A 19,569-nucleotide genomic window follows, 5' to 3' on the forward strand; every position below is an offset into this window, starting at 1 on the left:
ATCTGACCCAGACTTCATTTTCCCAAAAAGAATTTTCAAACTCTTGTGTAACACAATAGCAATTACAACTGCCTCAATATTAAATGCTAGATGTTTGACTTTCAAGCCAGGCACACCACAGATAGCTTACACAATGTCATCCATTCAAAAGAAATCCTACTCAAAGAATGGTTCTGCTAATTAGACTGTTGGCATACACACAGATTTTGCATTTGACAGATTTTCTTCCCTAGCTTCAGACAACAGAAAAATTTAAATTGCTTTCTCACAGATACTGAGCAAGAGGAGATAAAACACAAAATGGCCCTTGCTGATCATGAACATGACAGTAACATAACACTGGAATACCTTATGTCAAAATGAGTATTTTTAAAAGGCATAGAGAAAATAATACTTCCTATTCAAAAGGGTAAAATAATCTTTTTATTTAATCAGAAAGTATATTTCCTCTTATTTTTCTTCAGCATGGAAAATAGCAAAAACAGGTTCCATAAGCAGATTGCTTTTCCCACATATTTGCAAACACCACTTATTTGCCCTTTGCAGTAGCAAATCTAAGCCCCCTCCACAGCTCTCTTTTCAATTTATACAGGAAACTAAAACTAAAATTATAAACTCTAGTCCAGAGGTTTTTCCTACTTTAGCTGCTTAATTCCCTATTAGAGTCAATTCGTGTATCATCAAAAATCCTTCTTAGGGCAGCTCATCCTGAAGTCTGCTTTTTTCCTCTCTGATATTCCCTCCAGTTGGAATTACTTCCTTTCAACTTAATATTACTGATAAAAGCTGTAGCACTGAAATTCATTCCCTATCAGCAAAATCAATCTTCATAATCCACTGCTGAAACTTCATCATAGGTATCTATCTGTAATTGCTTATTTTTCATGCCTATCTGTGGTTGAAAACTGATAAACAGAAGGATTTATTATACTGCCTTGCTCTGAAATCCAACCCATTAGGTAAGGTAATACAGTAGCTGGCCACCTTTCTGCTCACAGGAACTATATTATACATCATCATTCATCATTTTCATCCCTCAGAAAAAAACAAATAAAAATTAAATAACGTGCTGGGAAGTTTAATCATAGTAAAAATGGAAATAAATGGTGATGAGTCAGTAAAAAATAGGGAAAGTCTCTAAAACATTTAAACAGCAATAACAACAACCAAAGAAAACAGGAAAAAGCCTTAATACTCATACACTATGAAGACTGGGTTACACTTCCCACATCAAATTTAAGATATACAGAGGAACTTAGGAAGGGAAAGCCCTCTCAAAATCATGAACTTCTTGGGACAGTTCAAGTTAAAGACTTGTCAAGATGGAAGAACATACTGAAAATTACAAAAAGCAATCAGGTATCTTGATGGGATAATGGTTCTCTTCTGCTTTAGGTTTTTACAGCTTTCCTGAATCCAGGCTTATTTGAACAATCTCTTCTGTGATGTTCACCATTAATTTTTTGGGAAGGAATTTTAACATAGATTAACACAAACCAGTTGCTCCAACCTGCTGTTGCAGCTGGTTATAAAGGCTCACTGGATTGCAGAGAGATATTGCAAACTGATCCATCCTGTCATTTCAGACAGCAACTAGAAAAAATATTCTCCCATCTACCAATAAAGTTACACCAAAGATGGGAAGAAGAAGACAAAGGATTTAATACTTAATCATTCAGTTAACAGCAACTTCTGAAGGCTCTTCTGGTTAAACCAAGCCCTGAAAATCATGCCTGCTGAAGCTGACTGCAGTTTCAAACACTGTAGGTCAGAGCTGCCTCTAAACCCATCTCTTTTCACCATGTCATTTTAAAAGATGCTGTCAATCTGGGAAATCCAACGTATTCTCAGACTTCTGATTGCATTAGGATTATATGACTGTCTTTTCTCTCAAAAATCCAATGGATAATTCTATAAGACGAGACTTGGAAATAAAATCCTTATATTCATGCAAAATGTAGGCTTCTCTGCATCAGTGTAATTGATAAAACTGACAATGCCAGACATTCTGATTTTTAAAAATCTGACAATAGAGAATATGTAGTTGACTGAACATGTCTCTGCAATTGTGGACAAACATTATACATTCCTTGAATGTTCTGAGGGAAGAGGTATTATATTATCATGATTAAACCACAATGGGTGAGAAGCTAGGCTGCTGCTGGCATTTTCAGGTCATTACAATTTATTTTTAAAAGAAGATTATGAGAGTGTTAAAAGTCTTGCAAGCCTTGAGGTTACTACTGCTGTTACATACTGCCCTAAATCCATCAGCAAATTAAGTAGTCAAGCTGGTATTTTTCTTTATGGTTTGTGGGTTTTTTTAGGTTCCTCCCACTTTTTACCCTAAATAGACAAATGTTTTTTGAAAACTTGGGGTTTTTATTTGGGTTACTCAAGTTAAATGTTTGGAGTTGGTTGAGAGGATATTGAAGTTTTGAAGACCCTCTGCAAATATCATACTGTGTTATTTTAAAACCTCACTCTATAATATGTCTTCATGTAAAATACCTACTGAGTATAGAGTTTGGGAAGACACATCTTCAGAAAAAAAATCTTAATGTCCTAAGCCTCTAGCTGCAATCAGGAGAAATCTCTTTTCCCATTTTCATACCATAACATAAAAGCTGCTGGTTATTGTACCCAGTCCTACTGCATATCCTTCAAAAAATAGGACAATTATGCACAAACATTTCTCTACTGTCATTTCTGAAAATTCCTGAGGTATATGATGGGCTACTTTTAAGTACAGTAGTTTGCTCATTCATAAAACATAAACCTTCTAAAGAGATAACTTTGACGGGCTCAAGCTGGGGACAGCCCATGTTCTCTCCTAATATGCCTCATCTTTTTTGCAGACAGAATAATGACAGCCTGGCATGTCTCTGCTCCTTACCATCATGCAGCTTTTAAAATAGAAGTTAAAGCAAACCAGAAAACAAAAGTAAAGAAAGCATCAGAGGACCTCAATGATCATGGCAGACAGGGTATTAGCATAAATAATCAATTAAAAGACACTAAGGTGATGACCATGTTATCAGGGCCTTCCAGTGTGGCATCAATCTTCTGAGGGTGGCAGTCAGGGAAACCAAGCGTGCCCAGATGTGAAATAATGACTGCAAATTAATAATCACAACAGACATCCTTAAATAACAAAACATGTGTCTTAATGAATTACTATTGATTGCCAAAAAGCATTATCATAAATAGAGGACTTGGCTAAAGCAGGAGCAGCTACTGTGCCACTGTGAGATGGGAAGTTCTCATGAAATCTTCCTTAGAGTTTCTTGGGGAAAAAACAGCTTGTTTTTCTGTAGACTTTTATGGGCAAGGAGTAAAAAATTTTAAAAAAGGAAAAAAAAGGTTAAAATGCCACCACAATCAGTAGCTTCACCAACAGAGCCTGCTGCACATCCTTGGATCACTGTGGAATCCTAGAATGATTTGGGTTGGAAAGGACCTTAGAGCTCATCTCATTCCAACCTCCTGCCATGGGCAGGGACACCTCCCACTAAACCAATCTGCTCCAGGCCCCATCCAGCCTGGCCTGGATGTTCTAGAATTTATTTGTTCTATCAAATTGTCAAATTTGTGCTGAAATTTAGTTGGATTTTGAGAAAAAAGAAAGTTCATTTCTTTTGTAGAAACTGAATGTTTGAGATGATAAACAGTCAGAAGATCTAAACACCTTTGGTGTTCAAGTCATAGCAGTCTCAGAAAGATATTTTTAATCTGACTGCTTGGAATAGAAAGCAGAAAATTTCAAAATATTCAGACTGATCAAACACCAACATGGTGCTCCACAGCTTCCTCAGACATTCCTTTCTGCCACAAATCAGTAGCATTTCAAGCCTGTAAACACCCATGGCTGTCCTGAATGCACACAGAACACACTTTTTTTTTTTTACTTAAGTGCATGAAACCCACTGCTGTTTAATGAAACCCATCTGCTGGATAATAGATGATGATTTCCACTTAAGCTCAGCTTGAAGTGTAACTGTTGACAGCTGTAATTCATGAAAGAGGTAATAAGAAATGTAAAAGGCAAAACATCACCCAGAAGCTACTTAATTCTTAGGGATGATCCCCCCAGAATCAATACAGCTAGTAAGGGACTAAGGCCTCAGATAAAATTAAAACAGTTGATCCTTGACTTCCAAGCACAAAATCCTTCAAGGTGAAAATATTACTAAAATTGGGATCTCCACTCTCTATGTTGATTTTGACAGGATAAATATATTTAACATACAAGAGATGCTGTTAACTGTTGGAAGGCATGTCAAACATCACCCTCAGTGAATCCCCTGATGAGAAAAAATGAATGACAGGAGATTAAAAAGCTAAAGCTCATGGATCAAGTAAGGTCAAGGGAGCTTGAGACAGCAGGATTAGAGAGGTGGGATCTTTAATGCACTTCCCCCAAGCACTAATGGAATAATAATGGCTCCTTCTCAAATTAAATGCTACCCCATGTTGAAATATTAATGTGTATGACAGTCTAAGAAATTTTACCTTCTGCTCACTGAGTAAAAACTTAAAATAGCATTATGCTTTTGCAAAGAGTAAATCGTGTCCCAATAAATTGAATGGCATAAAATCCTGAAATGCCACCAAAAAAACATGAGCATAACCATCAGTCCTTCCAGGCAAGGTTAACTGAAGAATTTAACCCAGGACTGAGTGATCAGTGGGGTCCCCAGAGGAAACTCCTCCTCAAGGACCATGTGCCAAAAAACATGTTAAGCCCTGAAATTCTGCCATTTTCTTTAGCATTTCATGGCACAAACTAATACATGGGGTTTTCCAGGTGTTTCCCTTTGGTTTGAGGTTGTAAAGTTTGTGTTTTGGTTTATTTTCTTTTGGATGAAATGTTTGCTAATTACAAAAAACATAAAGATTTACAGGCCATTCTTCAATTTCAAGTGTTTTCAGCTCTTGAGATTGATTTTTCTGTCCGGTGCCAAGGCAGAACCTCACAGCACCTTCCAGTATCTGAAGGAGCTTGCAGGGAAGCCAGAGGGACACCCTTTGTCAGGAAGTGCAGTGACAAGAAAAGGAGTCATGGGTACAAATTGGAAGAGGGGAAATTTAGGCTAGGATGTTAGGAAGAAATCTTTTACTGGGAGATTGGCAAGAGACTTGAAGAGATGTCTCAGGGAGGTTGTGGATGATCCCAGCCTGGCACTGTTCCAGTTTAGGTTGGGTAAGAGCTCACCTGACACTGAAATACCAACCAAGGCACTATGTCCTCTCTGGTCCAGGCCCTGAAACTCCTCCACAGGCACAGGAGAACCCATTCCATTAAAAAAAAAAAGTCCAGATTCTTCTGTTGCTACTTTTTAGTGACTAATTACTGCCTCCAGAAAACAAAAAGAATGATAAAACTAAATCTACAATGTATCAAAAAAGAGAGAATTAATAACACAATGAATAAACAGAACTAGTAACATAGTATTTCCTCTACAGATTGCAGTTAATTTTAGTGTAGCAGTAAAATAGACCAAATTGGTATTTCAAAGGATAAAAAAAGGATTGTTTTCAGGCATCTCCATTAAAATGAAACCATGACATTGATAACCAAAATATGTCTGGTCACAAAGCAACCACAGCATGTAATGCACTGGTAATGATAATAATTAGTGATTTGTGCACATCACTAACAAAAATCTTAGAGTTCAACTGCAGCTTTGCCAAAAAACCTCTACCCTGGATGCTGAAAAGTTCTTCATACTGCAAAACCCCCTCAAATCTACCCCTGACATGGGTAAACATACACCAGCACAAAGCTTATGGTCTACCAAGAAATACCCAGGCAGGGATGAGTGTGTTACACTGGTAGGTATTTGCCAAGCCAAGTGGAGTGAGATCCCTTAACTCATACCTTCAACAAAATGCAACCCAGAGAGAGAAAACCCTTCCTTGTCATCAACATGTGGGAGATATCTGGATATTGAGATACTAAAGGTCTGGCTGCATCTGGAACCTCAGTCCTGCACACACTGCTGTGCTGATTATCCAGGACAGAATTGAGAGGAAGTAAACAGAAAAATATTCCAACTTCTCTTTTAGCTAAAGAGGGAAAATAAACAAACATACAGCCTGTTACACGCCACTTGAAGAAAATTGAATTCAGGCAAAGGACATCTACACAATCCCATTTATGAGCTAAAGAGTGGGGGCTGTCACAAACTAGGAATAAACTGCTCAATGTTGCTTTATTACCATATACCCATCTTCTTGCTACTAATTTGAGAATGGTCCATCAAATAAAAAAACAAAACAAACAAACAAACAAAAAAAAATCAAACAAACCAAAACTACAGTTATTGTGCCCAGAGATGCATTAGGACCACTTGTGGCACAATGCTTTTAAGCACTTTTTACTTCTGAACGTAATGAAGTGCACATTACAAATGAATCTCAATAAACTACACTGAAAAGATAAAGAGGATAGACTGTATATGCTGAAGTATTTAAACATCTTGTCTTATCCTCAACATCATTGCCTGGGTTGAAGAAGAGAGGAATGACAGAATTAATTATTGGTTCATTTCAGTTCACAGTTACTAGGCAGCAAGAGTGGAAAGTGAAAAAAAATATTGAAGAAATTAATACAACTTTATACCACTTGACAATAAATAGACACCTGATATCATAAGCTCTAATACTAGAAACCCACAGCTACTGAAATGTTTATGGTTATGTGTAATGTAAAAGTGACCACAAATGCTAAAAGCAAAGTAAATAAACTGGAGAAAGAACCTGAACTTGCACTTTTATTCACAACAAAATTCAGTGTAGCCATCTCCACACTTTAATTCATCCTGAAAGTTCACTTCTGTAAATACTGTGTTTTCTCCTGGAGCTTTTGCAATATTCTGCACCTATTTCAGACTAAGTAAAACACATGGTAGGCATCTTTCTCCTACCCCTTCCTTTTGGTTTTCTTTTTACAGATTACTGTAGTTTGGACTGTGAGTAAGCAGAGAGACAGAACCTTCTAAAACCATTTCAAAGTATTATGTTAAATGTATTTTAACTCCTATAAAAGGAGTATGAAAGCATTCTGCAACTTGAAAGAGTTTTGAAAGTACCAAGTCTTTATTAACCTTTAACTGATGAAAACAATAGTAGTAAGATGTATTTTGAATTTGGTCTCCTTTAAACCAAGAAACTTAAAATCGTCACTACCTAAAGTATGGCATTTGGACTGTCCACAATTAATTGCTGTCTAACTAATCTCTGAGTCAGAACTTAGTCCTACATATTTCTTAGAGATTTATTCTCTTACTACTACACACTACCAGCACTAATACATTAGGTTAGTGGAAAATGCTCCAAACTACTTAGTGAAACTATATGATGGTTAAAAAAAAAAATCTCTGAAATTAAGTTAAAACTTGTTTCAGATTTTTTTAAACTCCATTAGCAAGCATTGCCCTGGAAGTGAAATCTCGGGCATGACAGAATGACAAGCTTTGTTCCAGGCAATCTCAGACTTCTATATTCAGACTTGCTAAGGGAAAAAACGATCACCAAGGTGAGACCAGCAGTAACCCGGGGCAAGGTTAGCTACCACTGCTCCAACAACATCTTCTTGATCCTGACAGAGGGAACTGACACCAGCAAAGGGCTGGAACTTGAGCTACATGACAGAGCGGTGAACATCCCAGCAGCACGCTCGGATTGACCCGATGGGTTCTGTCACTGCCTCGGAGCAATGACATTCCCCTCGGCAGGCAGCCTTGCTCAAGACTGACTAGCGGGGGTAGGACACACAAAGTGCTGTGCTTTGGAATTTGGTCTGTCAAGCTCTTGGTCTGCAGCCAAAGCTCAGGCTGGAACACAGCACAAAGCCAGTGCAAGTGACTGACACCAACACGCGACAGCGACAGGCACGACAAAACCCCAGAGAGGAGGCGAGGAGGATCTGAGAGCTGCTCCTCAGGACCAGAGCGAAAGGAGCTGCTGGGGTAGCCTTGCTTCACAGGGGGAAGTATCCGTGTCACCGAAACTGTCAGCGCTAATTAGAGCCCTGCAGGCATCCTCAGGGATTGCCAGACACCGAGGAATAAACTGCCTCTCACTCCTATGGGCTGCCCCTCAGTCAAAAGCTGGCGAGATAAGGGAGAGGAATCGCGTGGGAAGCTTTTCATCTCTCCCGCCTGCGCTGCTCTGTGGCTGAGGGAAATCACCCTGAGCAGCTGCACTGCTGAGCTGTTAATCGTTTTCACAACCACTAAAAGTCTCATCATGCCAAACCCTTCCTGAACCTTTCCAAGATGAAATCAGGCCAACCAACTCATGTCTTCTGATAAGATTTTCTCCAGAATACTTGTTCTGGGCAATCTCTGCAACGTTGTTACAATCGCAAGTAACATAAAAATTAAAAAATTGACATGGTGAATGGGCAGAGATATCCACTATTGATAAATTAAAAATAGGCTTAAACTAATCTGTATTTTCATAGGTGAAAAATATTAGCCAACATCACAATTTGAAAGGAAAAGAGAATTTTAAAAAGCAATATGTGTAATCAGCAAATGAAATTAGCTATTCTATTTAATTCGAGTAAGAGCTTGTGAAAAATGACAATTTAAGTCACAGACATGCCATTTTAATAGTGTACATTGAACTCCTGAGATATTTTTTAAAAAGAACAGCTACCTAAACACAAGGGCTCCAGTCCTGCAAAACCCCACGCCATGCTTGTGAGCCAAACACACTCAACTTTAATACTGACTCAAAACTCCAATGGCTTCAGCTGCATGCTTCAAATTAGGCACTTACAGGATGAGCGCCATAGAGAATATTTTGATAACAAACACCTGTACTGTGTTTCGACCACTCAGTAACAATTAAGAATTCTAACCAGTGAAAGACTTAAATTCTGCTAAACACGTTACTGCTCCAAGCATTTTCACACAGCTCTACAGTCCACTTCTCCTAAACTACATAGTGCTTCTGGTTACTTCCAGTGGTTTTAGTGCTAATAGTTTACAGATTTATAAGACCAAAAGTACATCCCACAACACTGCATATGACGCCTGATGCTAAACCACCGTTAGGTGCTTTGTCTGCCTTCACCTGGAGACAAACTGTTGTCACCTGGAGACAAACTATCCTCGGACTCCCTGATGGGACCAGATCACTACTTCGTCTAAGACTTTGCCTAACACCCACCTCGGCGCTCCTGGACGCGGACGACGAGCTCCCAGGCGGCCACCGCCTCCCTGTCCAGGGCGGCGCGCAGCGTCACCTCGCCGCTCTCCCGCTCCACGCTCACCGGCGACTCCTCGACGGGCGGCGACAGCAGCTCGAACCACGCGGAGGCGAAGCGCGCTGGGGCCAGGGTGGCCAGGCGGGTGCCCGGCCGGGCGTCCTCGGGCAGGGCGAGCGCCAGGGGCGCGGCGGGCGGCAGCGCGGCCCGGCGGCGGCGAGGCGGCGGCGGCGGGAGGCGCTTGGGCTGCGGCAGCACCTCCAGCTCCAGGGGCTCGCTGAGCAGCGCGGGCCGGCCGCGGTCCCGCGCGTAGACGCGCAGCGGGATGGGAGCGCGCAGGTGAAGCAGGGAGCTCACCAGCACCACGCGTCCGCTGCGCGGCACCACGAAGAAGTGCGCGCTGCGCGGGAGGGCGAAGTAGCGCAGCTCCGCGTTGGCGCCCGCGTCCGCGTCCTCGGCCCGCGCCTGCCACACCTGGGACTTGAGCGCCAGCGTCTCCTCCACGCGGAGCTGCGCGGAGCCGGGCCCCACGAAGCGCGGCGCATTGTCGTTGTCGTCCAGGACGCGCACGGTGAGCGCGGCCAGCTCGGCGGGCGCGGCGCCCTGGGGCGCGCAGCGCTTGCAGCACAGCCCCAGGCGGAGCGAGTACAGCGCCCGCGCCTCGCGGTCCAGCGGGCGGCGGGTGCGCAGCCACACGCGGGCCGTGCGAGCGTCCAGCGACACCTGGAAGTGCGAGTGTCCCTCGCCCAGCAGCTGCAGGTGCCAGCGGCGCCCCTGCACCTTGGCGCACCAGGGCTCGGGCCCCAGCCGCGTCAGGGGGATGCTGAGCCCGCGCACCCGCGTGCCCGCCGGCCGGTTCTCCGCGACGTGTCCGTCGAACGAGGGTGTCCTGCGCGGGGCGGCGCGGGCGGCGGCCAGAGCCCAGCAGAGCAGCAGGCAGCCGGCGGCGCGCCGCGCTCCGCGGGGGCCCATGCCGGCTGCGAGCGGCGGCGGCTGCGGGCGGGCGGGTGCGCGGCGCTCCCCGAGCTGCCCGGCCCTGCCCGCTGCTCCCCGCAGTGGGCGGGCGGGGAGGGGCCGGGGCACACGGGGCCGCTCCCGCCCCCGCCCTGCCTTCCCGCGGTCCAAGAACACGCGGAGCGAACCGTCCCGTGGGCCGGCTGTAGGATGTCCCCGCCGGGCGAACTGCCCAAATGATCCCGCTGATGGAACAAGCTATCGCTCGCTTTTCCTCCTCCGGCAGCCGAGCTCTTCCTCCACGCGCCGCGGGCATCACACAGGTGATGTCCTGCAGTCTGTCACACGTCAAGCAAGCTCTCCTAGCACTCCGGTGCCCCCTGAAAACATTTAATTGTTGATTTCTAGACAGCTACCTATTCTAAAATGCCAGTTTTGCTCTCAGCTTGTACTTGAGGGCTGTCACTGACCTGAAGTCATATCTTTGGTCACAATTAATCAGCTCCCTTTTATCTCTGGATTTGTGAAGGTAAAAAAATTCTTGATGAAATGCAGGTTGACTAAAGAATGATTCTGGTGATAACCAGAGAGAAATATAACCCAACATTTATTTGCCTGTTTGGATTTTTAGAATAAAACTAAAAACCCAATAAAAGTAAATTTCGCCATGTTATGACTACATAAATCAGGGATGTTGTAGAAAAAGTTACTAGATTATGCAATTCCTCTTCAAAACAGATCAGTGCTTTCAAGAATAAAGTCCAAAACAATACAAAATGGGTATTGGCTGTGTTTATGTAGTACATGAATCATTTAAGATTAAGAATCATTCTGAGATTAAGAACAGCAAAATAATAAAAGATACTCTGTATTGGTCACATTACTCAAATTTCATGAGACTGAATAATGTTTACATTTCTCATAAAACAGTGCATTTCCCTTATGTATACCACTCAAGACTGTGAAAAAAGTTCATGGACACAAAAGTGTGCTTTCCTGTAAGCCTTTTGGAGAAACTGGTTGTCTTTTTGGGGAATTGGCAGTCCAGGATCAAGTAGGAAGCCTATGGGAGACTCAGAATGAAAAATCCAAGTGCTCAACAGGGAGTGACCTTCTCCATTTCATCCTGCAAGCAACTAGGGAGAAACAAATCATCAGCTTCACACAATCTCTCCATTTATGCCTCACATTGAAATGTCTCTATAAAAGCACCCTCCTATACGGGATGTTATCTTCAGTGCTTTTTGTGGGGGCTCTTTTTTGGCCTTAAAATAGAAAATTTTACACATGTGGATGTGTACAGAGCAAAGGGCAATAAAGAATGGAATGGGATAGGAAGAACCCATAATTTGGTCGCAAAGATTTATGTGGCTTCAAGATAAAAGGATTTTCCCAAGAGTTGCCTAGCTAGTAGGATCCTACAAGGAATCTACAATTAGTATTTCATCAAATTTTGATCAAAACATTTTGTGAGAGCATTTTGGTGAGTTCTGTTTTCTACATCCACTAGGATTTACCTCTGAAAAACATACCAGGAACAGTGCTATATTTTGCAAGGTCTTTCACTTTTGCATCAGAAGTTCAACAGATAAGTAATTTAAACACCTATGTGGTTTTAACAGACAAAAGATGAGCCTAATTCATGATTTCAAATGCAGAACTCAAACTATGCTATCTTAATCAGCACGTAGACAGGAAACTGGGAGATTGCACAGGGTTTTTTTAGAAAAAAAATAGACCTTATACCATTATTTATTAAAAAAATAAAAGTATGTTGCGTTATAGTTCACTGCCCTATGGTAATCATAGAGAAATACTTGAGACTCTCTAATCCTATTACCAACTCTGCAAATCAGTGGGAATCTGATTTGGTGCCCTGGATATTGTATAGTCAGAGTCCTTCTGCCTTCAGCCCACCTCCAGAAATCCTGACCGCGGTGACTTTACAGTACAAGCTCCTCAGGTCTTCTACTTCACAAGTGTGTTGAGATCTAGAATATATCATTTACATATCATTTGCTTCCTTTCCCTGGCTGTTGAACAGCACTCTCTGCAGTCCCATCAGGGTTCTCTGAATGTTCCAGATCATCCTCCCATTTACAAAATCTTTTATTTCTGTTACCTCTAAATTTGGATTTGTCAAGATGCACCAGTTCTTGCATTAAAGCAAGAAATTTTTTGATCCTGCCTTGAATTACATGTGTGCATCTTTTATTACAGTAACTTGAAGTTTCCCTGTTTTCTCTCTGTAAAATTCAGGGTTTACAACCCTCAGGGTACACCTACATACCTGAGAGTAAATCTCCTGCCTGGGCTCAGGGGCTGCAGATTCTTGCAAGCCTGGAGTGCAGGTGAGCATCATTTCCAGAGATTTCACATGACCACAGATCTCTTCTGGTCACACACAGCATCAGGCTAAACCAACCTGCTGTTTACTGAGGTTCATCTATGTGACCAGGTGATGGCAAAGCCAATACAAAATCATGATCTCTGTCAATGTTATGAATTCGTGTTTGGAAATTACTGAATTGTAACAGTCTGTAACTTAGTGATTATATATAAACATAATTTTTTTACAGAAACATCATGACAAGCATTTGATGGAGAATTTGCAGTTTACAAATTAGAATTCCTCTGAAATATGAGCAGGAAACATTCTGAGGAAAATCTTGCCTTAACCTTATGGGACTGCAGTGTCAATATTGAGGCAGGAGAGAAGAACAAGACATTCTTCCTGGTTTACATATACCTTGTAGCTGAAGAGCAGGATGGCTTTGGGAAAAGTGGGACAATCAACTTTGCTTTTGATCAAAAGGAAAATATGCCTGAAGCAGTGAATGCTCTTGACTGCCACATACTCAATAGCTGGCTTTCCCGGAGAAGAAAGGGGCTGGAAGTCCCCTAAGATCTTTTACTATAAATAACTGTAAATATATAATCATAACAGAATTAATTGACCCCTCCGGAGCAAGATGTTGTGTGTGTCACCAGGTGCACCTGCCAGACTTTCCTCTCAAGCACAAGTTTAAACCTTCAGGAAGGGCTCAGCTCTGCTGCATATGCAGCCAAAGGAAGCTCTTCCTACACTATTTACTCCCCAGCCAGGATTATACAAGTGTCTTGGCAGGCAGGTCTGCAGGACCCAGCCCAGAGTGACACAACAGCCCCGGTGCAATTTGAGATGGTTTGTACATTGCCACTTTTCATAGCAACACTTGTAGCTCCATTTTCTCAAATGCAAGTACAAGTCCTAATCCTTTCCTGTACAATTTTGCAAATTAAACCTAAATTATTCAGAAGTACAGCTGTTGTTGTGTAATCCTTGCTAGTTCTTTATGCAGCTTTCTCTCTATAAGTCACAAATTTTTCTTGGAATCTACTACTGAAATAAGTGCAAGAAACACCTTCTGTCATGCTAAAAGCAGAATTCTTCCTCCAAAAGGGAAAAGCTAGGGACTTTTTCAGTATCTTTCATTATTTTATAACAATTACTTTCCAGGTTATTACAACCAGCTGGAAGACCCTTTCTCCTGTTAAGCATGGTGTGCTATATACATGTTCAAGGTTAGAGCAAATGTTTTAATTACAATAATGTACCTAAATAGACATACATATACAGCTGGAAACACCTCCTACATGACTTACAATCAAATTAAATCAGCTATATCAAAAAGGGAAACCTGAGGTGTGTTGAAATCTCACAGACAGCCACAATCAATTGTCGCTTTAATCACACTCTAAAGGTATACTCTGTTTTCCCTGGCTGGTGCCTTACTGCTTACCAGTAGAAACACATCATTAATAATGTCCCTAAACAGTTTGAAAACCTTTACAGAAAAGCTTTTCTTAAGCCCCTGAGTCTTCACATGATAAAGTTTTTTTGACTTGTGACTTACACAGAAAAAATATTTTTTAAAAATTTAAAAAATAATGATTTTTGCATGACTTTATCCTATTCTCTAAATGCTCATTTTTCTCAAGACTGCGTTCCATCCCCATACTGCCTTAATAAAATGTCTGTGAGAAGCAGACTGCTGTTTTCACATTCAATACATAAAATACAACAAATACATATGCCAAACACTAAATCTTAGTAAATCTTGTTCCGATTTTTTTCAATTATTTGTATCTTGCAATAAACATAAAGAACCCATTCATTCTAGCTTGTCTTTCCTATTTACAAGTGTAATTCTCCATAACTTCAGTATCTTTTGTTTTGGTCATCATGTTTCTCTATGTGTGAAACCCAAATTATTTTTGACTCAGCAGAACATATCAGAAGAACAAATTACATGGTCAAAATGTGCAGATTTGGCAAAGAAAATGTATCTGATTCCATTCTGCCCAACTTTCAGCAGAAGCCAGGGAGGCTTCTTGTGAGCTGCTCAGAATCTGGCCTAAAGGGCTGCTGAGAAACCTGGCCTTCCAGATTCCCCAGTTCTGAAAACAGCACTGGACTGCAGCCCTATGGCTCAGGATGTGAAGGCTTCCAGGGTCTGGAGCAGACAACTGCTACAAAATCAGGGAGCCCACATCTGCCAAGGGCAGTAGCTCTGAAAGCCACAGATGGACTGACCTAGATCCAGTGTCCAGTGCAACCCTCCTCCATAGAGACTTCCTGGGTTTGAGAGGGGCTTGCTCCCAGGTAGGAGGAAGCAAACTTTAAAGTATTACACATCAGCACATTTAACAGAAAGGTACATACAAGAGGCTTCTATAAACAATCCTTTAAAAATAACATTTGTTTACATAACTCCAAATACTATGACAGTACAATGACCTGGTGTCTGGTTCATTTGAGGCATCTTATACAGTACATCACAATTAGCAAGGGTGTCAATCAGAACAGTTATTGTAAGAAATATTCTGGTTTACTCAGTGATAAAGGCTAATGTATTACCAACAAGGGGAGAAACCACCCTTCAAGTAATTATCTCACCTTCATCTTTGAAAATCAAAGTGCAACAGTGACACAAACCTAAACAAATGTTCTGATTTATCTAATGTATATTTTGTGCACTTACATGTTAAAAATACTCAAGCATATTAATGCTGGAAATTTAGAAACCAAAGCTTACAGCTGCTGTAAAGGGGATACAGAGAAAATATTGTTTGTACAGCCAAGGAATCAGTGAGGCACGATGCCTCTGTGAAAGCTTCCTCACTCTTGTGGTCTAAGGCTGTTAAAACAAGAAAGCTATGGAAGAAAATCTTTTGGCTGTTCTGTGTTCTCTTTGGGATGCCTTTTGCAGCTGCAGTGTGCCTGGAGCTCTAGGCTTTGTGGTTTAAAAACCCTAACCCTTGATGGAACCCTAACCCTAACCCTAGGCAGTAAACAGTGCCTTAGGCTAAGGCTAATTCCAAGGAAAAAGCTGTGGAGGAAGCCATGTTGTGGCAGTTTTGTGTTCCCTTTGGGTTGCCTTTTGCAGCTGCAGTGTGCCTGGAGCACTGGCTTTGTGTTAACCCTAGGCCTAACCCTAGACCCTAGGCAGAGCAGTAAAAGCAGCCTTTGATATGAATGTGTACTGATAAAAGTTGAAGGCTATCATTCTACCTCTTGTTTGATGCTGTTGGAAATAACTGCAGGTAACGCAGGGCTCAGGCAGCAGATCCTTGCTTTTCTCATCATACATTTAGGATATTCCATTCTGTCCGACTCCACTCCTCTCTCCCATAACAGCTCTCAGCATTGTGGAACAGCCAAAGCTCTGCAAGGTCAGCTGAGGCCTTCTCAGCACACCTTGGCTTCAGCGAAGGCAAATGACAAAAGCAAAACATGAGCAAGCACTTCTTTTTACCCCAGTCCCTGTTCTAGTCTTTCAGTCACCCCCTCTAGCTTTCTGTGAAATCTGCCCTCCATTTATTCCTCTATCTCTGTTTTTATCTCATTGAAACAGCAGCTAAAAGGGGAAACAGTGAGATAAAGTGGGAAACTTCAATATCAATGTGCTTCCTTTATTCCATGGTCTTCTAAATAAATAATTGAAACCAATAGTGTTGCAGACCTTTTAAAGTAGACATTTTTCCATAGGCTACAGCAAAATTTCATAGTTGGAATGGAATAAATACTTAACAGTGAAAAAAAAAAAATCTAGTGCTTCTCATACCTGTGTCATTTCCAAAAATAAGTAAAAAACCAACACTAGTTCATGTCTGTTACTACCAGGAGAGAACTGCTGGCTTAGTGCATCTCTTTTTTACACAGTAGTATCTTTTAATAGAGCCATGCTTCAAATTTATGTAGTTTAAAGAATATGGAAGGGTTACTTTCAGATTGTTTTGATTTTTTTTTTAAGCAAAAGTAATTCTCGTGGACAACAAGGGTAAACTTCTACATCTATATGTAGGGACAGTTATAAAACTCCTAAATGAGCACTTTAAAACTGAGTATCTAATTGTACTAGATATCTATGTACTAGATCTATGTGTATCTATGTACTACTAGATCTATATACTAGATCAAATAAAATAATACTACTGGAAACAGCAACAGCTTTCCTTTGAACTTAGAAGGATATTTCTAAATTGTCTACTCCCTGTAATTCATAGTTCAAATTTTTGGGGGAGCTGAGAGCTGTGTTTCAGAACAAGTGATGTTCAGCTGCAAGGAGAGCTAAGGAAGAAGGACAGTTCTGATCTCTTACAGGCAGTGCTTAACCTGCTCAGCTGAATGCAATGGATCTAAACTGTTAATACAGTGACAGTTGTCTCGTTCAAGTTAATTCCTACTCTGAACCTGAAATAGGGGGAAAAAGTCTTTAAGAAGGGACAGTAAAGTAATACAGCCAACATTCCTCATTAACCAAACCAACAAACAAGTGACTAAGTGCTTAATCCTATAGAAATTTAACAATACAGTAAATATTGTCAGATGAAAATATCACAATTCCAAAAGAAAACCAGGAACTGGTTTAAGCCACAGCCCATTCTCACTTCATGTATGTGCTGATAATGCAGAGTTCCTGTTTCATTTGCTTTGCTGTGCTCCAGCTCATTACACACAGCTGCTTCCCATGGGACAAGTACAATACGCAGAAGGAGAATTAACAACCTGAAGTATAAGATTTTAGCCAAAAAATTCAAAGGCTTTCATGTTCTACTTCTTGATAATGCAACAAAAACCTCAAACCAGATGTTTCTAAAAAATTAGGATGTAAGAGCAGATATTTATATAGTAATAAAAATCCTTTTAATGGCTTCAGCCAGGTTAAAATAACTATGAACACCTGTGTAGCAGAGCAAATCCATGAGTGATGGCAAACCTAAAATAGGAAATATGCATAAATATATATATATGTGTGTATATATATAGTTATTTCAGTGGACTGAAAATTACACATGAACTCAAGTAGTTTGCAGGTTGAACTTAAACCGCAATTCAGTTCCTGCTGAAATCTGTAGGATACAATCACAGCTTCTGTATCCCACTTTAAATATATATCTATATATATAGATACAAATATAGATATAGATATAGATATATATAGCATAAGGAAACACCTGAATGTGCTCCTCACATCTGATGGCACTATATGGATTATGTTCCTACAAAACATTTGCTATTTAGTCTTTGAAAAATAAATGTAATTTAAAAGTCTGTCAATAAAACTGTAAAGAGTAATATTTTTCCTTTTCTCACTCCTGTCTTTTACAATCTGAGATCTCTTCACACATGGACATCATTCTATTTCCAAATCCATTCTACTGTATTTTGCTATTGCATACAACTCTTTGTAAAGCCATGATCCAGCCTGGGCACAATGATTCTCAGGACACATTTATTTATTTATTTGAGCCCACTGCTGAGGCACCATTCAGAGTGTTGCATTGCAAATAGTCCTTGTCTGCACTGGTGTGTTTGTTTAAGGGACAATGGAAATTAAAGGGGAAATATTCTATGGCTTCAGTAAGATTTGGAACAGGCACAATGTTATTGTATAATTACTAATTAGATGCTTTAAAACCACTGTTAATTATTGAAGATTGTATTTTCTACTCTTGATGTAAATTTTTCTGAATTTCTTTCTCATCAAATACAATTCAATTTTCTTTTTTTAAATATTATTTTTCTTATAGTATCTTACTTCAGCTTCTGTAAGGTGAAAAAATCTTCCAATGTTTATTTTGAAGACATTGCAATGTCTGCCAATTTTTATAGCAATGTTTCTGTGATTAATTTTTCTTAAAATTTTAATTTAGGCCAGAGATGACTAAGCAAGCATTTCATCAAGCGAGGATTTACAGTGTATCTTCCAAGCAGAAGTGCTAAACACAGAGTTTGCAGAGTGTTGTCACGACCATCAATATTTTCCTTTATTTACAATTGCTTGAGGAATGAGACATTTTGTTCATGAGTGGTTTCATGCATTCTGTTATGACTCTAATATGGTGTCATTCCAAGGGTGATTACGAGGTCAATGTGAGCATTACTTAAATAAAGACACAATTGATAGTGATTAAAACCTTGGCGGAAAAAATCAGCAGCTTTTCTTGATCCCTCTAGTGTTTGAAATTGAGTCTCAAAGGACTTATGAAGGATCCTGCTTATTGAAAGTGATCTCCTGAAGATTTTTACATATCTCAAGTAGTCCTGAGAACTCTGCTGAATTACTAATCTACACATAGGGCATTATTACTTGCAAACCAATATATACTGAGCACTTTTGACAGCTGACATTCCTAAATAATACAGAGTATAAATTTAAAAAACAGAAAAGCCAGTCTTTTTAAAGCATCTTTTTTTCTGTTTATCATGCTTCATCAATATAAATGACACACAGAATTCTGTGAATATATCAAAAATGTTGAGAATTTTCAGGAATCCACTATTTCTGCATTACAGCTAAAGGTTCTGAACAGAATAAACCATTCAACTGATTCTGAAAAACCATGGTGCATCCTTTCATGCTTTTGCAGTTAGAGCTGCCCTGTTTGCAGAGGAAATGATCTGTACCTGGGAGCAGCTGAAAAACAAACCAGGCATCTGACGAGCCAAAAACAATACACAACTTAAAGCACTGTCGCCTCTGGATTTCTTTAATGAACCACAAACTCTTTTGCTTCCCGAGCCTCATATCATAATTGGCAATAACTACAACACCTTCTCAAAACACAAAAACTCATTATCTGCCAGCTCCCTGCTAATAAACTCATCCAGAACAACTTATTAAGACATAACCTTTAAGTGTGTGAGCAAACAATATGCAGTGAAAGCCGCAACACAAATATCTATAAAGCGAGATGAAGTATTAGGATTACTGCAGCTTTCTCTGAGCAAAGCCAAGCATATGGTGGTATAATGGAGCATGAATTTACAGCAGCAGAGATGTACGATATAGATTAAAGCTTCATCTGGGAGAACATACTGCGCGGCAAAAAAACCAAAACAAAACCAA

General features: G+C 40.5%; 1 protein-coding gene across 1 annotated transcript in view; it reads right to left on the reverse strand.

Moving 5' to 3' along the window:
* The window catches only part of LOC115907904 (neural-cadherin-like), a 59,454-nt gene extending 49,262 nt beyond the window's left edge, over positions 1–10,192 (reverse strand). Inside the window, exon 1 of the mRNA XM_030956128.1 lies at positions 9,184–10,192. Coding sequence (XP_030811988.1) covers positions 9,184–10,192 — 1,009 coding nt within the window. The remainder of the gene's footprint in view (positions 1–9,183) is intronic.
* Positions 10,193–19,569: the final 9,377 nt, after the last annotated feature.

This window comes from Camarhynchus parvulus, chromosome 11 (genome assembly GCF_901933205.1).
Source record: "Camarhynchus parvulus chromosome 11, STF_HiC, whole genome shotgun sequence".
In the NCBI taxonomy this organism is placed as follows: Eukaryota; Metazoa; Chordata; class Aves; order Passeriformes; family Thraupidae; genus Camarhynchus; species Camarhynchus parvulus.